Source organism: Phragmites australis, chromosome 10, assembly GCF_958298935.1.
Source record: "Phragmites australis chromosome 10, lpPhrAust1.1, whole genome shotgun sequence".
In the NCBI taxonomy this organism is placed as follows: domain Eukaryota; kingdom Viridiplantae; phylum Streptophyta; class Magnoliopsida; order Poales; family Poaceae; genus Phragmites; species Phragmites australis.
The window spans coordinates 11996554-12015960 of NC_084930.1; the positions used below are offsets into that span (position 1 = coordinate 11996554).

Consider the following 19407-nt stretch of genomic DNA (forward strand, 5'->3'; position numbering starts at 1 on the left):
ACGGAAGGAATTGGCAATCATATATACGCAAGGAAAGTTACAGATTACATAGATGGCAGGAGATGAGATGAACAGCCGGAGTCCTAGCTCCTAAGTGGCTGCTGAGCGGCAACAATACTTGTACACAAGCTCCCAGAGCAATGCAAAGATTTTACACAATCCCCATCTGAAAGTTGGAGCCATCATTTTGTAGCTTGCATCCTTGCTTCTCAGATGTTCAGGCAGGCACCCCCTCTCCGCCTCCAGAGGCCTTCTTGAGGTCCTCATACATCTCCTCTATCATCGGCTTCCATAGCCGGACGCGAGCATTGATGAACCAGTTGGAGACCTGGCAATGCAAATGCAACAACACGAATGGCCATATGACTATCTTTCTCATATAAGGTTCCATGGTTTTATCTGAAGTTGCACTGATGCTACATCAGCTGAAACTGTACCTGGCTCCTGCTCAGGCCACTCCTCGCCGCCAGCATCTCCTTCTCGTTGTCTTTCGGGTACCTGGGTAATGAGATGTTGGATTATGATTGTGTATTACAAAGTTATCAAATGCAAAATGGAATTGTGCCAGGTTTCAGCTGACGAATTGTATTGTTTCATGAAAAAAGATTGTTGAAAGCCTAAAGATGCCACTGTTTTCTAGCGGCAAAAGCAACCAGAGCAATCAGTTTGACATGTAAGGCTGTGTTTCATTCGCAGTTACAATGACCAGGTTAGCTAACCTTAACCCAAGTACCCAACTGGGTTAGCATAACTCACATTTGGCAACTAACCTAGTCGGCTAATTACTGTTTAACATTTTAGTGGGTCAGGATAAGTGGATAAAGTGGATAACTGGATATTGGATAACCTTTTGTTACGGTGTTAAAAAATCTTTGATCGGGTTATCTTAACCATGCCAAACCCACCATTGTTTAGCAAGTTAAAGCCTTTAGCCCCGAACCAAATGCAGACTGTAAAAGTACCCATTCTACTGTCAGAGTAAGAGATTCTGATTTCAGAGCAGAAACATTATCATTCTCTGAACTTACGGGCGTAGGAAGTGCTCGAACATCCAGGCCTTGAGGACGGCGACGGACTTCTCCGGCAACCCGCGCTGCGGCCGCCACGACTGCTGGTCGCCCCGCCTGAGCTGCCGCAGCGCCCAGTGCTTCTGAATGAAGGCCGACTCCCAGCTCCGCTCCCTTTCAGCCAGAGAGAGGGACGACGACGGCTCCCGGCCCATTTGCCTCTGCGTCGCCACCGCGATCTCGCTCGTGATCCGCGCCCTGAGCTTCCGGTGCATCGCAGACACCGCCCGGTGCGCGAACGGTGCAAACAGGCCGCCGCCGGCCGGACGCACCATACTGCCGTATTTGGACGCCACGCTCTGGATCTCGTCCAGGCACTGGTTGCACCGTTGGTCCATCTGCAACAAGTTTTGGCATCACAATGTAATTCTGACAATTTAACCGTGTCGGCGTTTGGAACGCATGAATTTTACAGAAAGTTTCACGGGAAACAATTCATTTTGTTGTCTGGGAATCGAGAAAATTCATACGTTCCAAACTGGTCTTGATGTATATGCCAAAAGCATTAAAAAAGAACTGGAACTAACCAGCTGCAACAGTCTCAGGAGATCATTCCTCAGCATCTGATGCGCGTGCTCTTCCGAGCTGAGAATCATCGACGGGTTGGATGACGTCGTCTTGGAGCAGCTTGACGAGGGCATCGGGCAGCTTGCCTCGCCGTTGGCGGAGCTGGCAATCCCGGCCACGTCTTGCAGCAGGCAGCCAACGAACTCGTCCAGCGTCTGCTGCACGATGTGCGCATACCCTGACCGCGACAGGACCTGAGAGAAATGCAGGGAGCTGGGACGCGACATCTGCCGGCACGCTCGTCCCAGCTCGTCGCCGCCGCCGTCACCGTAAGGGTGCTGGAACAGGCATTGCCCGGCTCTGCTGCTTGCATGGGTCAAGCCGGAGCAGCTCACTTCCGAGGACTGGTCCGGCAGGTTCACCATGCCGGCTGACGAGGACTCGGCGCCAAGCCTGAGCGACACCGGAAAGCCGTCGCCGGAGAACCATGCCGGGTAGTACGGCTCGTGGGTCCAGCTGCCCTGCGGCTCTCCGGCGAGCTTGGTCGTGTTTGGTGCGTGAGCAACGGTGATATCTGATTGCGACGGGCGGAACCCGCTGGCGACCTTGTAGGCGCCATGCGTCTCCTCCGGCGACATGCTCTGCAGAACAGTGGCACGGACCAGCTGGCCGGCGAGCACCGAACCATCGGCCAAGAAACTCGAGGCGACGTCAGCCGATTCGCCGAGCCCGAAGATGCCATAGTGAGGCGTGTACTCCGGGAAGTGGAACATCGCTGCGTCGGCGCCGAACACGCTGCAAACGCCGCCGCCGCCGCCGCCGCCGCCGCTGACAAGGCAGCCGCTCATCATGGCGTCCACTCCAAATTGCTGATAAGATGTGTTGCCGGCCATCTTCAGGCTTGGGAAGGTGTCAAACGTTGTACCGATTTTAAAAGGGCCTGAAAGCAGCACTGTGAGTGGAATAAATGAATAATGTTTTACATGAACACTGCTCAGGACAAGGTTACAAGATTGCTCCAACCACAAAAGAAAGGAAAAATGTAAAAGGAACCAGGCAATCTAGCATGGGCATTATACCAGAAATGAACACATAACAATTGCACAGAGCATACATGAAAATAATTTCTGGAAGACCATAGGAGGAAAAGTCATCCTATTAGGTAGGCTGTGTAACTTGAAGTACTCGTTTAAAGCATACAATAAAATAGGATGTTTCACAGTAGTAATAGTACATGAGCCTGAATTATCAAATAGAAAATGCTAGAGGTATAAAATACAGTGGTAATTACCATCATGAACGCAAAATAGGCTTAACCAACAACAACAGCTAAGCAAAGCTGGCTCTTCGAAGCGAAGCAACCATAGAGGCTCAGGAGTTAGGGGCCAAACCTTATCAAATAATGTAGTGAACACTGACAACCTATGCAACGCCAACCACCCTGCGTCCTAGTCTCCTAGGAAGCAACCTGAGAGCAGGGAGGAAGAAGAAGAAGAACACAAGAACCAAGCTTCAAGTATCGCAAGAGATTAGCATGCATGAAGCTCGAAAAGCTTCAAGCTTGCCTACTAAAATGGAAAGCAGAGCGTTTCCTAATAAAACGCCTACAAGGAGAATGGTGGTGTGTGGTGGGTGACCTTGAGGTGATTCTTTTAACATCCCCAGCCAAGCAGCAGGAAAACAATCCGGTCAGGGAGAGGTTTTATCATGCAGGGCACCATGACCAAAGCATAAGAGAGAGAGAGAGAAGAGAGACGACGAAATTTGGACCCTGATCAGAGCATGCACGCACACATCAACAAGCCAAGCCTAGCCCACTTGTAAAGCAGAAGGCCCCCACTGATCCTGGCCCTGATCAGAGAGAGATTTGGGCGCTCACAAGCCAACAAGAGAAGATGGGTCCTACTTAGGAGCGACTCAATTAATGCCAAGCAAATGGCTCCCCCAAACTGAAAGTGGCCGATGCCCATACGCAGCTACGTGGTTCACATAGTAGCAAGCAAAGCAAAAGACAGGCATGGGGTGGGATTGGGATCCCCTGATGTTAGCAGTCCAATTAATCTTGACGTTCCATTTGAAACCGACGGATCAGATAACCTACCACAGTACCTCGGTAAACAGTAACAGGTGTGCAGTAACCATACGGACGGCAGCTAAAATACTGTTTTTCACTGTAGCTACGCCAGAGGACTGTAGCGGCAGACAAATTATTGTGCTCCTTTGACGGAAAACGAGCTACGTCAGAGGATTTTTCCCCATAGGGAGGGGAGGGAGGCTATGTGTTAGAGAGAAGGATGTAAAAAGATATAAAATGAGAGCTTTATGGGACTTATCACCTCATGATTGTCATCCTTGTAGGACAAACAATGAGCCACTAAATTAATCTCCAAACCAATGTATGCACATTGCCCACTACATAATTATAATTATAAAAAAGATGCATGACCTCATGCATATGTTTGCTAAGTCGTACTAACCAACAACACCAATCATGGCTTCATTCCATCCCAGGCACTGCGGTGGACGTATGGATTTACAATTGTAGCAAAGAAACAAGGCCTCTTGCAGGACTAGGAGGCCAGTTACTCTTACCTACCAGGCTCTACGAGAACATATCTGGCGCAACCAGCTCACCTTTCCCTTTGCTTGAGCAAATGCAACAAAGCGTGGCAAATGTGTCCAAGGGAACTTTAAGGCTTGGGTTTTGATCAGCAGCATGCACATGCCATATCGATCAATCAGCACTGCAGCATGCATCGTTGTGATCTAGCAAAAAGAACAGCGCAAGAAAACAATGAGAAAAAGTTTTTTAGAAACGAAAACAAGGAGATGTGTGTGTGCGTGCATGCTTTTTAAGGACACTCCCGTCCCCTGCCTTTCCATCTCTTTGTGTCAGCGATGTGCATGCACTTATCTGTTTGGTTTTGCCCACACCTCGCATCCATTTGCATCTCTGCTCGCTCTGCGAAAATAATCAAGGCAGCCAAAAGATCTGGAATCTGCTTGCAGATTGGCTGCCTGCTGCTGGTGGCAGGCTGTGCTATCCCTCAGCATTAAGCTGGACATGCACCTTCAGACAAACGAGTACCACTACTGCGCTGCCTCTCCTGCTCCATTGTCCTGGCAGGCTGGCACCTGAAAGAAATAGGTGGAATTTATAAGCACTTGCATCCTCTGGAGTCCCTGCTTCCATTGTAGTATTGAGCATGTTCCTACCTGTACCGCTGTACTTAAGGCAAGGATGCGAGTCTCCCAATGTATTTACTGCTAGGATCTTGTTGTATGATGGGGCCATGACATCGTTTCCATGATTATTGCAGTAGAATCTAAACTGAGGGTAGCATCTTCAGGATTATGATCCTGAAATGATAGTGCCGTTTGTGAATCAAAAGAATGTGTCCACATTGTTTCCAATACACAATGTCGTCACTTAATATAATATGCTGTTTATTGTTACTATACATTACAGTCTGTCGCCTACCTTGCTCATAGAATTTCAACATGTGCCATAAATACCCAGCCATATCGTATAGAATATAAGTAAAGACAGACACTATTGATAGGACTTTTAATATATCACACACTGATATAATAAGCATAACCATATTAAATATAAATAGCATGCAAATGGACTCTTACCTGCTACCGTGGGTTCGAACCCTGATATTTGCATGCGCGGACGCTGCCTCTTCATGACGCGTCTCTGTCCCTGGTGGTTATTGCTCACCCTTCGAGGTGCCTCCAGCCCTCTAAAGCTAGGAGTGTGGGTCTCGTTCGTGAAAAAAATAGTATATTATATAGAATATATGTATTTGAGATGGCCAAGAAGTAGACAGAAGGTATTCTGTTAGGGTAAACACATGGAGGATACTCGAACGACATCGACTACTAAAAGATTAGACCATAGATTTGATAGACAAAATATTAAAAGATATTAGATTAATTATTCTTTACTGGATTAAAAAGACGATAGCCGTGTAACTAATATAAAACTACAAAGAGTAATCCTGAATGTAAACAGTAGTCCTGCTCCTGTGAACAGTAACCATGGACATAACATATTCACCCATGGTCGTCCAGAGACTCGAGACCACAGGTTTTGATATTCCACTATTTTTTTTCTTTACATTATTTTTTCTAAAAAAGCCTATACACTTATTTCCACAATAGAGATTTGGAGGTTGGTGCACATTCATTCACCTATATGAACTTTGGGAGTACATGGAATAAAAAGCAGGAGGAATGGGCTCCTTTCTCTGAAACAGTGCAAATGTTGCAGCATTGGGAAGGTCTGGCCAGGTTGAGGTCAGCCAAGTCTAGCGGTTAGATATCTGACAGCTATTTATGGATCGAGGAAGCAACAAAAGTAACCAGGTTTTTACATACAGTGGTTTTAGCATGCACATCAATCTAAGAAAATGTTTGTTTTAGCATGCACATCAATCTATGGAAATGTTTGTTTTGGTAGTAGATTGTGATTGTAATTTGTAGGCTGAAATAAATAAGTTGAATGGTAAAAGTTATAGCGTATAATTTAGCTTTTAAATTGTAATAATCTAGCAATCCGTTTTGGTGAAAACATTAACGAAAGATAGATTGCTAGATTGTTATAATTTATGAGCTAGATTGTACAATCTAGCTTTCACAATTCAGTTTTTTTTATAATCCATAATTTATAAAGTATCTTTTATAATTATAACTAAAATAAATAGACCGAAACTAATCTACAAGAGCCTCTCCTCATGGTTAGATCTATAAATGTAAATGAACGCCAACTAGCTTACCCTTAACATTCCACATGAGCACTTAATATTACATTTGTAATTGATGACTTTCAAAGCTATACCATGTACATCCGATCGAAGTCTTCTTTACAATGCTTGGGAAATTTCGTTCTATGACTCTGAAAATTTGCACTTACGGATTATGCCATTACTTGATAAATTTAATTTTTTGAAAAAACCAATTTCTCATGCAATGGTTCTTTTTCATAAGGTGGGTTTTAGGAAAACACCATGTCATCAATATAAAATGGTGGGGGGGGGGGTTCGGTCGCGGTGAAAGGTCACCAGGGCGTAAGTTTTAATGTTACCAGACAATTCGTTCACAGCAACTCGCAGCACACTGTCGGACCTATTTCCAAAACGGGCACACATTGCCCACTCACACTTCAAGGAAAAACACATATAACTCATGCTAGTTGCTATGACTGAATCATAGTTTATCTGTAACCCTGGACACGACTATTCGAATAATTTTATATTTGCAGAGTGGTACACTTTACCCACAAGTTGAGCTTGGCGACAAACCACCATCGTGGAAGTGTGTCTCAACAAAGCAATTACCCACCACAACATCATCCCACTAGCTACCTACGGGAGCTAACTAGGGGTTCCTAACCTATACTAGGCTTTCAACCGGGTCAACAATCTTGTACTTGCTTGCACCTGCTCCATGGTCTTCCGTTATACTCTTGCCTCTGGACGACCAATAGACTAGCTACTGGTGTTTAGGCTAAGCTCTGCCACATACAGAGTCGAGTGATTGCACGGTGAAGATTAGGTAATATGTCACACCAACTCGGTCCTTAATCGAGCCAAGACAAACATCTCAACACTAAGTCTGCCACACAGGCATCACTTAAACTCATAAGGCATTCCTGTCGGAAACCCTGATTTGTCTCAGCTCTAACGGGTTCACAACTGTTATCATTATCCAGTAAGTCTTCCCATCCCAACAACTCACACAACACCAAAGCACCGAGTTTCACACATTTCGCATAACTAATTAAGATTAAGCATAAAATCACAACAAGGTACATAATCCTAAACATACTAATAACATGGTGTTTTTCTTGCATAATAAAAGTTGTCGGGACAATTGTCCTAGGGTTACCAAAGTTATATTCAAGTCAAATCAATTTGGCTAGCGATTTTATTATAGGGCATAACTAGCTTAAAAATTTAAATTATACCGATAAATAAGTAAAGGGGTGGGGCAAGTGTCGAGGTGGCGTCGACGTGGTGGGACACATGTCAGCACAGGGGATTTGGTCACCAGGACAAGATAGCGATGGTGGCGATGAGGGCCCGCGGCGGGGGCTCGCTGGAGAGCTCACTGTCGATGGCTCTCAATCTCAGATCTGATCGAGAACTAGTCCACAAGGACCAGTACGGCACGACAGAGCTAGTGGTGTGGTTATCGACGACAACCGATGGCCAGAACAGGGCTAGCAACCCGTTGAAGATGGGGATGGTGGCGGCCAATAGGGGAAAACACAGGAGCATGGTTTAGGGTCAGGTTTTTGGGCGTCAGGAGCATGTATGGGGTGCGGGGAAGGTCTCTCCACGCTTGGCTTTCCCGGCGAAGTATCACCGATGGCTGGCGACGGAGGCGACGGCCAGTGGTCACTGCGGTTCAGTGGGGGCTCAAAAGAGAGGGGGTAGGGCTAAGCAGAAGGGCGAGGGGTGGAGGGTGGCCAGGTGGAGCTCGTCATGGGGTCCAATTGGCCAACGACGGCTTCTGCTAGTGGATCAACTACGAGCGACTTCAATTATGCTGAAAATAGCTAGAGAGAGAAAGGGAGAGAGAGAGTGGAGCTTACCTTAGAGAGCTCGGCGGATGGCGGTGAGCTGCGGTGGAGCGAGCAGGCGGCTTATATAGGAAGAGGAGGTGGAAGGAGCCACAGTAATGGCCAGAAGACACAGTGGATGCCGACCGTGGCGTGCTGCTTTGGCAAGCGGCGGGGCCAGCATCAACTAGCGCTAGTGGATGAGCTGACCTCACGCGCGTGCAGGTACAGAGAGAGCAGGAGAGAGAGATGGAAGGGGCGGTGGGACCGTAGTCAGCGGCGGCCTGCTGAGGCCCGTACGTGGCTCAGTCCATGCGGGAGTTGTGCACTCATCGTCGATTCCTATGCGAGGCGACCTTGTAGAGAGGGGAGGGGAGACAGGGCGACATAGGCGGCACGACGAAGTTAGGTAGGCGGGGTCCGTCGAGACACTCGGGCGCACGTGCGTGCAAACAACAAGGGCGGGAGGAACAAGAAGGAGAGGGGTGACAGGCCGATTGGCTGGCACGAGTGAGCAGTGGGGAGAAGAAAGACAGTGCGCCGGAGGGGTGAGTCAGGCCGAAGGAAAAGAAAAAGGAAAGGAGAGGGTGGGCTGGACAAAGAGAGAGACAGTTTGTTTGAGCCCAAGGGGAGAAGAAATGAGTAAAGGTTTTGAAATTGATTTGAGAATGATCTGAATTGATCCTTTTGCAAAAGATCTTTTTTGGATTTCGAGATTGTTTGAAAATTTGGGATGTTACACCAATGAAGTTTCCAGCACAATTTTTGCAAATCAATTGCATGGGACTTATTGGCCAAAAAGCAATGGCACAAACCGAAAGTGCAAGTTTATCAATGCATTAACGAAATAATCTATAATACTTTTTATGCTAAATGCTAAATAAAGAGAACTTACTTAATCAAATAAGAGCCAAAAGGGGGGCTGTTTATGGCTCGTACGAAGCTGTTGTTTACGTACAAATAAATAGGAAATCTAAATAAACACCAGCAAGATTCGTCAAGATGAAATTCAGAAGCTGAAAAGTAATAGTCATTAAGCCTAGTGTTCAGCATTTTCAGGTTTGAGACCAATTGGTGAAGTTTTAACATCTGATGCATCAAAACATATCTTTAGGCCTTTCCGTGAAAATGAGTCTCAGAAAGATCTATGCACAGGTTTGAGACCAATTAGTGAAATTTCTCTGCTTCAGACAGCCCCTTATCCTACTTGCAGAAATTATTTTTTTAGGGGAATTGCAGAAATTATTATTGATTGACGGAAGGCAAGAACATTATTGGCACAATTAAGATGGAAAGAGAAACAGATTATGCACAAGAATTCCCAAAGGTGGGCGGTATGGCCGTGTTTGGTTGAAGGCTCCATGTGCCAAGCCAAAATTTAGTTTAATTCAGCTGTTTTGGTTTCTATTTAGTTGAATGCCAAAATTTGGTCCTATCTAGATAAATTTGGCAGCCCATCTACAGTAAATAGCGAAGCTGAGCCATTTTCGGGCGGCCGATTCGCACGCCCACGATTTGGCTTGGCCGCACGGGCAGCCATAGCTGACATGTCAATTAGTGAATGGATGCATTAAATGCATTGGTTTTAGATTATTAAGTTTCTAATGACAATTTTTGCTATATTGTACATCCAATTGCAAATCCGTTTAAATCATTGTACTACTTGTAATTAAATTATAAATTAAGACATATATTGGATATGTTTTGATGCTTAAAAAATTATGACATATAGAGTCGACATGTCATACTCATAACTTAAACAAAAATTTAGCATGGTTACAATACAATCACCATATAATACCTTAATTTTGACACTATACTAACTTTAACTTAGTCACAAACAAACACAATATTTCAAACCAAATTTTAGTAGTACCCTAAGTTTAATCGTGGACAAAATTTAGTAAGACTTTATAGGATATGCAATCAATCACCACCTAAAAAGGTTCAGCAGTTTTATCCTATTTGCAGTATCAATTTGAGAGAGATACCCAAATCCTAGCGTTGAGCTTTAGGGAATGATTAGGCATGGAGACGATAATAATTGGCATGTCACTGTGCCAAGATGGGTGAAAGGGGAGCTCCAAAATCAAGGAAGTCCGTTTCCCTTATCTCCTTGGGAAGAAAGAGGAAGAGAGACACATGGGTCCTGATCTGCAGGTCTGCAGCAGCAGGCAGTGTTGGTTCGGGCCCTCCCCATTCGGCTTCTTCTCTCTCTAGCCAAATCACTTCAGCCCTCCTCAAACAAACAGTCAGACATGGTAAAACTTGCATTGCGAACAGTGATTTGGCTCGGTGTTAGCGCTGGGAGTGGCCAGCCTATCCGCCAGAGTGGGTGTCGTATGGGGTATTTTTCGAGTAACATTTCCGATTAGTTCAGATTAAATTAGAATATATATATATATATATTTAGTGGTCCTGTGTATTTTTGAGGTTATCTGTCTCTCAATCTTTTCTATAGCGTATGTATGAATGCGCACGCGTGTGTAAATATAGTATGAATATAAATTACACAAGTATGGGGTATTTTTCGAGTAACATTTTGGATTAGTTCAGATTAAATTAGAATATATATATATATATAGTGGTACTGTGTATTCCTGAGGTTTTCTGCCTCTCAATCTTTTTTATAGTGTACGTATGAACATGCACGCTTGTGTAAATATAGTATGAATATAAATTACATGTGTAGTATGCGTGTTATTGTGCTCTTATAAAAACTTGCATTACCTTAAAAAAAATTAGAATGAAAAAGCCAATACTGTATATGGAGTTAACTAGAGCTTACCAACAGCCACAGTGCCATTTCAGATTATCTAGTTTCAAACTGTACCGTGTATGCAAATTCAAGTGGTTAGTTACGAGATGAATATGTATGCAAGAATTCGAAAGAGGATAGGTGGCTTGTGGTAAATTGGGGAATGAAGTATTCAGAATAGTTAAAGAGCATGCAAGTGCATCTGTGTGCTAGTAGCTAATGTGCATTGCAACGGTGCACATTGAGGTAATCCACTGCAAGAAGCGTATTACCTGTTTGCCTGTAGCCTATGGGTCCTAGGCTGTTCTCCCCAATCTGTGCAGAGATTTGAAGGGCCTGGGGCTCTGTGCCGCATTATTGCTCGCTATTCATAGGCCACTGTAAATTCTCGCTGTAAATTTGGTGCACGGACAGTAAAACTACTGTGGATCATTTATCGATGATTGTGCTTTTGAGAATGACATGTTCATAATTCAACACACTAGGTTTGCACAGTTTGATTAAGTTCAGTTCTTGTGAATATTAAGTTGCATAATGCTTGTTTAGAGTTCAGGAATTCTTATTAAAAAACTCAATCAATTTAGGAAGAGCTAGGTAATATTATAAATAAGAAAGAACAAATATCCAAATTTGTATTAAAGAGGACTCAAATCTAAATGATCTAAACGTATATTCTATAGTCAACAAATTCTCGTGTCAATAGCGTCGAGGAATAAGATCGAAGAATGTGATACGCTACTTACGAAAGGTTTTGACGAGGCGATAACTAAAATGTTCCCGCGTTTCCAAAACTGTGATGACATTCTCAAGACGAGGAACATGGTATAGTTCCACATTCCTAGGTGACTATGGTACATCCACACTCTCAACCACCTGAACTAGGTTCGGTTCCTAAGAATTCCATATACTCTTATAAAAACAACCATTATCACTGAAATGTAGTTCCATAAGAGGGAAATATTTCGGATAATGTATTGGTTATTGCGGAAAACATCAGGTATCTTAGCCAGATAACACCACTTTTTGTGGTCTCCATAATTCAGAAGACCCCACCTTGGAACATACTAACCCCATGTTTTATGCACATTATGTTTCACAGCCTCCCAGTAAGAATCCCTTCAGTTGGGGTATTGTGAAACATTGAGATTATATAACCTTTGATCCAAAAAACAGACCATGTAGCCTAATATTATGTGCCACAGCCACAGGCCAAGATACATGGATTATCCTGCATTGGCGACCACATTATTCGTGGTTTTCTATAGTTATATATAATTTTTGGAGTATGTAGTTTGAAGTGGGTAGTCCGTTGTGTCTAAATCATACCGTCACCTAATATTTGGATTCAGTTTCATGTTTTGAGAACTACTGTAAACAATAAACTAATGGTAGTGATTTGTGAAGTGCGCAGCCACAGAAAACGGCAAGAGACAGACAGCGACAAACCGCAGCGTCATGCAAGTGTCAAGATAAAGATCTTGATGGTACAAAAAGATGGGAATTACTCACAGTGGCGATGACAAAAATCCTTGTTTGTTTTTTTTCTGCTCGTGCCCAGTAGACATTTATGGCCGTGGCGCCTGGTCATGAGTCAAATTCAGCAATGAACCAGTGGCCCCTTTCTCTATCCAAAAACAATGTCATAGAACATAACTGTTTTGTGAAAAAACATATTATTTATTGAAACTATTGCGTTCCAAACAGGCCATAAAGTTATGCGGTATTGAAATTAAGCTCCGATTGGAAGGAACAATTTGATAAAAGTTGGAACTTATACAAAAGCTTTGGAAACATACTGTGTTCCAAAATGGACCAGTGTATAATCTATTTCAGTACTCTTCGCGCCTATTCGATGTCGCTATAACCTAGAGATGTAAAATTGTACATCAAGATCAAGTAGCAAACGAATGAATTTTGAATTAAAACTAAATTGCTACATCTCTAGAATACTAGCTCACCCAACCAATATATTACGCCTCACTAAAGTTAACCATATGGAAGTTGGATCATGACAAATTTCTACACCTCGCCTTGTGTAGTATTGCTATGGCTCCTCTAGGTGGGCTTTGTTTCTCTCAGACGCTTTGTAGGCTGGAATTCTAACAGAACATGTTCATATGCAGGTTTAACCGTTGACACATGCATGACTTCAACCAAACATCACATTAATTACAGATCCATGAAAGCCGGAATATGACACCAATAGTGATTTTAGGGAAGTAGAGCCTGGGAAAACGATGAATACCTGCCTAAATCTTTGGTACCTTCTGAGTTCTCAGTGCTTAGAAAGCAATGCAACTCAAACAGAGCTCATGAATAGCATATCTGAAAATTGTTACATTCGCAGTGATGGCCAGCAGCTAAGAGATTGATTGATATAGCCCTAGAATGTGAGGTACTAAAACCTTTGACTACCACACAATGCAATGAAATCAAGTATTGTTTTGGTCATAGTTCCAACAAACCTGAAGTGATTTGGCTTCTGACATATGACATCAGTTTTTCTGATCTTTATATTCCAAGCAGGAGACCCAGCCCACCTTAAATTATGCAACCCCATTTTTTGTGCACAAATGTTTCATGAAGACCACATCAGAACCTATTGAGATGGGTATTCTGAAATATTAAAACTATTAAATCTAACATTATGTGCTACATGTAAATATGCCTGGACCATTTTGCATATATGGCCACACAATATGTGGATTTCTCTATTTTCCTCTGCTCTGAAAGGTATTATTTCTAGTGCATACTGCGTTATCTGAACCAGAATGACGTCTAAGGATTAATTCATTTCCATGTTTTAAGAGCCCTTATACAAAATACACTGATATGTGCAGTATATGCCAGAGAAAACGGCAAAACACAGACGGAGACAGAATGCAGTGTCAAGATAAAGATTTTAATAATACAAAACGATGGGAATTCCTCACAGTGGCAATAAAAGAATTCCTTGTTTGCTCCTTTTCTACTCATGCCCAATGGACCTTAGTGGTCATGGCCCCTGCTCATGAGTCAATCTCAGTAACGAATCAGTGGCATCTTTCTCTATACAAAAACATTTTTTCCTATAGAAAATAAACTGCTTTCTGGAAATAAAAATCGCATTTATTTTGTTAAATTCTTGTGCTCCAGACCAACCTGAAAAGTTAGAAGGACAAAAATTGAAGCTTCATTTGAAGGAAGAACTTGACATAAACAATTCAACTCGTACAAAAGTTACGAACAAAATACAATCTGTTTCAGTACTCTTTGCACCCATTGATGTTGTTAGATTCCAGAACATGTCGAAGTGTATTTCAAAATCAAATAGCATATGACGTGGGGAATTTTTGAACAGCTTGGAATATCTGGAAGGAGCGAAACCGAAGAATTTTTGAACAAAAAACGGCGCTGCCAATACAGGTGTTCAGCTTCATCAAGGAGGAGATGAGTATGCGGATGTTGGCCTATGGCCAGCCGGTGCTTCAGCTATGGTATTTTTCTTTCTGAGGCGTTTTTCCTGTTCTCTTACGTAAACAAAACCAATGTAATTCATCGAATACTCTTCCTGCTTAAATGAAAGAGCAGTGCTCCTGCTCAGTGTTTCAAAAAAAAAAATGACGTGGGGAAGCGTATATTTAAACGGAAAGAATTTGTTTTGAACTAAAATTAATTTACTGCATCTACAGAGTACTAGCTGACCAAACTAATACATTCAGCCTCACTTAACCGAATCCTTAGGAAGTTCGATCATGCCAAATTTTTCTACACCTACCACACACAGTATTTCTAGGTCTTCTTTAGAAGGGCTTTGTTTCTTTCAGATGCTTGATAAGCTGGAATTCTAATAGAAGTTATTTATATAGACGTGGGTTATCATATGCATAATCCCACCCAAACATGACCTTTTTTTACAGATGCAGATCCATGAAAGATAGAACATGAGACAAAGGGCAGATTTAGGGAAGAAGTAAAGCCTGGGAAACTGATGAATCCATGATTCACTTTTTTTTTCCTAATTACATTCTGATTTCTGAGTGCTGAGAAATAAAGCAGTTCAACTCAAACAGACCTCATGAACATGATTCATGAAAACTGTTTTATGACAATGATATAATCACATCCACATTCACAGTCACTGCCAGCAGCTAGTATATAGACTGATTAGTCTAGCTCTAGAATGTGAGGTACCAGGACCTTCCACTATCACGCAATGCAGTGAGCGATTATTGCATTGCATACTAGCTGCAGTGTCTGATCAGAAAAAATAACCAGTGGGGCACATGATTCCATCCAGTAATTGAGCAGCGCTAGATCAGCGCGTGCTGTACCATGATTTTGAGTCATACCAAACCCTATCAGAAAGGGTTCTCTTTTTTTCATGTGCACTGAATGAGACTGGGTACTATAAGATACTAAGATGAACCAATTCCGAGCAAATTTTCCATAAACTTTGAGTCGCGATAGTAAACTTCGATGCCTCGGCAGCAGGCAGAGCAAGCAAATCTGAGTTTCGCAAGCATAAGCTCCGATTCCGAGCAACTCAAAGGCAAATTACGTAAAACAAAAAACGGCAAACTAAGAACTCGTTCAAGAATATTACCACGCAAATGATCCGGCAATCCGCGAGTCGCTTGCGAGGACCTGCACGATCGGCGTTCACATCGCATGTACGCCGCGCTGGCGGAGTGGGCGCGGCACCTCGCGTCCGATGGCCGCCGCCGACCGGAAGGGTGACAAGCGGAGGCCACGGGGCGCGGCGGGAGCGCGTGCTCGGGGTTGGGATGGCGGATGGATGGGGAAGTTGCGGCCTTGCGGTGGGGAAGGATGGGTGGGCTCGAATTCGAAGCGGTCGGCTGGGCTGTTAGGATCCCTCCTAGGAAATGCATTTTAGGCCGGGCCTGGTAGAATTTGAGAGTTTTCGGATCGAAAAGTCTACAAAGCAACGGATCGCGCGAGCGATGGCATGCCCGTGGGCCGGCCTGCTTGCATCTGGCAGGCATAGGTGTGAGCGCGGATTATATATACATATATAATATTTGTAAAATTACACTTCGTTTCAAAAAAATTATAACAATAAACTTCCGCCGCTCGTTCACCTAAATTAGGTGAGTGTTACTTATCATATGTATCTCATATAAATTGGTAGCTATAGATAGGAATTAAGGGTTCGGAGCAGTGGAGGGTCCAAGAGGAGTAAGAATACAGAGGATTCAAGGAGTTGAAAGGATCAGAGGAGGGAGAGCCGAGGTAGGAGAAGCCATCGTTACTTTCTCTCCTATCCCGTGGCTGCTGCTTCTATATTTGTACCGTATCTCCAGCCTCTCTCCCTGGGCCAAGAATCAATCCAACACTCTAGCCCAGAAAGCCAACACCATGGCCCACGGGCAGTCTGTGACATTCCTCCCTTTGAGAATCGGTTTGCCCCAACCGATGAAGCAAAATCTTCAAGCTTGATGCCTCTTGGATCCCATGGCACGATCGAGTCAATGTCAAGCGCCAGCTCTCCCGTGCAAATCGCCACTGATTGCGTGTGTATAATGCTGCCTTCAAATAGCCACTTGATAACACGGGTTTCATGTAGTAAGCCCTCAGCATTTTGTTGGCATGTCCCAGTACCAAAGTATTGAGGTAAACTCCAATGCCGGCCAAAAACCTGCTCAATGGTGGTCTGAACTTCAAGTTTTGTGGAGTGCAAACACTTTATGGCTGGCAGGTTGAGCGAAGAGATTTCCACCAAGGCATAGAAAATATGGATCTGATACGCATGAGTAGTATTGTACTGATACAAAAAGTACTACTGCTGAACCCATCCACCTTGTTCATAGCTAATGTTATGTACTGAACACACCACTTCTTTCTTGTATTCCTCCAAGGATGCTTAGTTGCTTTCCACTGTGTTACAACCAGATTAATTGATGTGGGACTGAATGATAGGATCTCCATAGCCACATGCTTCTCAATAGTAAACCAAAACAAGGTAGCATGACCTCCTTGGTTCTTCCAAGGAGTTGCAGTTGCACATATTTGCACTCTGAGTTTTCATTATCAGTTAACTCCCAGCAAGACATGAGAGCAAGAACTATTGACAGTTTGACAGCAATTGAGATTGAGTTACATGAAGATATTTCAGATTGCTCACTCATTAATAGTCCCGACTCAAAAGCAATGAACTGCCTGGATCCCAATGCTTTTGAAAATACTCGATGTATACCCTGAGCCAGCCATCACCAAGATATAATGCTTCAACAACATGCGCCATAACAAGCTCAAGGCTGCAACCTTGCCAAGTAATCACTCTGTGTAGAGGTACTAAAGAAACCCACTTCTGAGAGCAGCTGATATTCCATATACCTTCCCAGACAAGAAAAAACTTCAAAATGGCCATCGCTATTACCAGGTATCAGACTTGCATCCTTTTTTACAAATGAAAATCCATCTGTATCCCATGCAGTGTCCACCATACGTGAGTTAGTACGATCAGCCATACAAATTCCAAGGTCCAACCGAATCAGTTCTCTCTAAAACAATAGTCTGAAAGAATCAGTCATAATACAACCAGGATCCCATGTCATTTCCCATGTTGGAGCATATGGAACTGATTGCTACCCATTTGCATTAACACCGAGCTTCAGTATGTAACTCAAATGTCCAGCCAGCTTCTTAACATCTTTCATAGATGATGCGGCCAGCTTCTTAACATCTTTCATAGATGATGCTGCCGTCAGAAGGTTCATAAATTCCTTCCTAGTTAGCTTGCCTTCCTGGTGGGATCCACTAGTGAAAGCAATGGAAACACATGTATCATGGAGACTGTTACAGAAATGGATGATATCATTTTCGTGCAGTTTGAGCCTTTTATCAACAAAACTCTCCACGAGTCCTTCTCTGAACCTGTCTGCTCTTTGGTTCTGATCATCACCATCATCTTGTTGGAGTGTAAACATTGAAGTGTTTTTAGCATCTCGTAGCATCAATTCTAGAAAATCACCACAAGTATTGTTGAAATACTTGGCTAAATGCAAGAGCCCTACCTACTGCCAATTCATATGATCCAAGGAGCAACAGATATATAAAGGATCAGCAGGTAGATAATCCCAAATACCTTTACTATTTGCAACAGTAGTTGATTCCACATTCCTCGATCGATCAAATAAGGGCCATACCAGTATAAATTGCACTCTACCTTGGCTGCACCCAAACAACATCCATGAACCTGTGGTCACTGTCACCATAGCCAATTCAATTCCTGTGGAATACACCAAAGTAGGTGGTGGCCAGGGGATTTTCAACTCGAACACCTTGCGTGCGTCGCGGACGCTGGTGTCAAGACACAACAGGGCCATGCCAATCTGTGGAGCAGGGGTATTCTTGGTGATGTCGCTGTAAGATGGTCATGGCGGTGGCCTCAGCTCCATGCTCACGGACGCTGGAACGCACATGCTCCAGCTGCGACCCAGCGTCGAACATTTGGCGTGCGTCGCTTGGGGAAACTCCGTTGTGGCGACCGGGACAGCAGGGGTGGCCTTCAGAGACGATGTCCAGGTCGAGACCAATCGTCAACACCTGGCGTGCGTGGGTAGGTGCTGTTCGGTGGTGGAGATGGGGATATCGAGGACATCGTCTTGGGGTGGTGCCGAGATCGAGGGAGACGCCGATGTTGCTGCCGCCAGCTCCTGTCGGTTAATGGACACCTCAACCCTCTTCAACTCCACGTTGAGGATGCGGCTGCTTTCGTCCATCTTCGCTATCATCGTCTTCATCTGCTGCAACAACACCCGATACCCAACATTTTGTTGCTCGAATGACATCATCACCGGTGGTGATGGATTAATCCAAGCTCTTATAACAATTTATCTAATATAAATTGATAGCTACAGATAGGAATTGAGGGTTAAAAAGAGCAAGAATATAGAGTATTCAAGGAGGAGCAGGGATCAGAGGAGGGAGAGCCGAGGTAGAGAAGCCATCGTTCCTTTGTCACTTCAGAGTTAACAAATTCGTCGTTTATCGTTCGAAATTCGTGGTAATCGATTTTACCCCTCTACTCTGATAATATAAATAGATTAGTTACCAAATTTGAATTAAAACAAAAATCAGAAAAAATCCTAAAAACTACATACAATTCTAAAAACGTCTGTGAAAATAGTTTTTAAAAATAATATTGTTTGCATCATATTCTACACGGAGGAAGTTTGAAAAAAAATTTAAAACGTGCAGCTCATTTATTAACTTATGTTAAGAAAAAATTTAATATGCAAACTCATATTTTTCTTCTGTATGGTGTATCTTAAGAGAATCTTTAAAATTAGTTTCACTTTAATTAAAGTTTTATTAATTTCTTCATGATTTTTACAAAGTTCATAAGCATAAAAGTGAATATGTTAAGAAACAGTATTGTAATTAACTTTTTCATGTCTATCATTATTTTTCCTACATAAAGCATAATATAAGTAAACTAATAAAAGTGGCTTTACTAATTTTGGAGGTGTGATGGATTAGTTATGAATTAATCTAGTTGT

At 43.3% G+C, this 19407-nt stretch overlaps 1 protein-coding gene and 1 long non-coding RNA gene across 4 annotated transcripts; both read right to left on the minus strand.

The window, feature by feature from the left end:
* LOC133930457 (homeobox protein ATH1-like) lies at positions 1-3498 on the minus strand. 3 transcript variants are annotated; one of them, XM_062377111.1, is made up of 6 exons: positions 3212-3498; positions 2966-3042; positions 1595-2514; positions 1029-1405; positions 438-498; positions 1-328 (listed from the first exon to the last, which is right to left on the minus strand). In XM_062377111.1, exons 3-6 carry the CDS (start codon positions 2465-2467, stop codon positions 218-220), a joined length of 1422 nt encoding a protein of 473 aa, XP_062233095.1. In that variant the 5' UTR covers positions 2468-2514; positions 2966-3042; positions 3212-3498; the 3' UTR covers positions 1-217. The 3 variants fall into 3 exon arrangements, with proteins under 3 accessions (XP_062233095.1, XP_062233094.1, XP_062233093.1); XM_062377110.1 differs by having other exon boundaries at positions 1595-2526; positions 2966-3490; XM_062377109.1 differs by lacking the exons at positions 2966-3042; positions 3212-3498 and adding an exon at positions 2689-2950 and having other exon boundaries at positions 1595-2526.
* A 461-nt stretch (positions 3499-3959) lies between these two features.
* LOC133883297 (uncharacterized) lies at positions 3960-15689 on the minus strand. The gene is made up of 5 exons (XR_009902850.1): positions 15489-15689; positions 13837-14044; positions 12700-12768; positions 12413-12483; positions 3960-4934 (listed from the first exon to the last, which is right to left on the minus strand). It is a non-coding gene; the product is annotated as an uncharacterized LOC133883297 (long non-coding RNA).
* Between the last annotated feature and the right edge of the window lie 3718 nt (positions 15690-19407).

What these genes read in the sequence shown, in the direction of transcription:
- LOC133930457 (XM_062377109.1), bottom strand. Translation starts at nt 2,728, where the DNA reads ATGACTTTTCCTCCTATGGTCTTCCAGAAATTATTTTCAT. An exon ending in TTCGAGCACTTCCTACGCCC is followed by an intron (nt 499 to 1,028) that starts GTAAGTTCAGAG and finishes CTCATTACCCAG; the next exon opens with GTACCCGAAAGACAACGAGA. An exon ending in GTGGCCTGAGCAGGAGCCAG is followed by an intron (nt 329 to 437) that starts GTACAGTTTCAG and finishes TTGCATTGCCAG; the next exon opens with GTCTCCAACTGGTTCATCAA.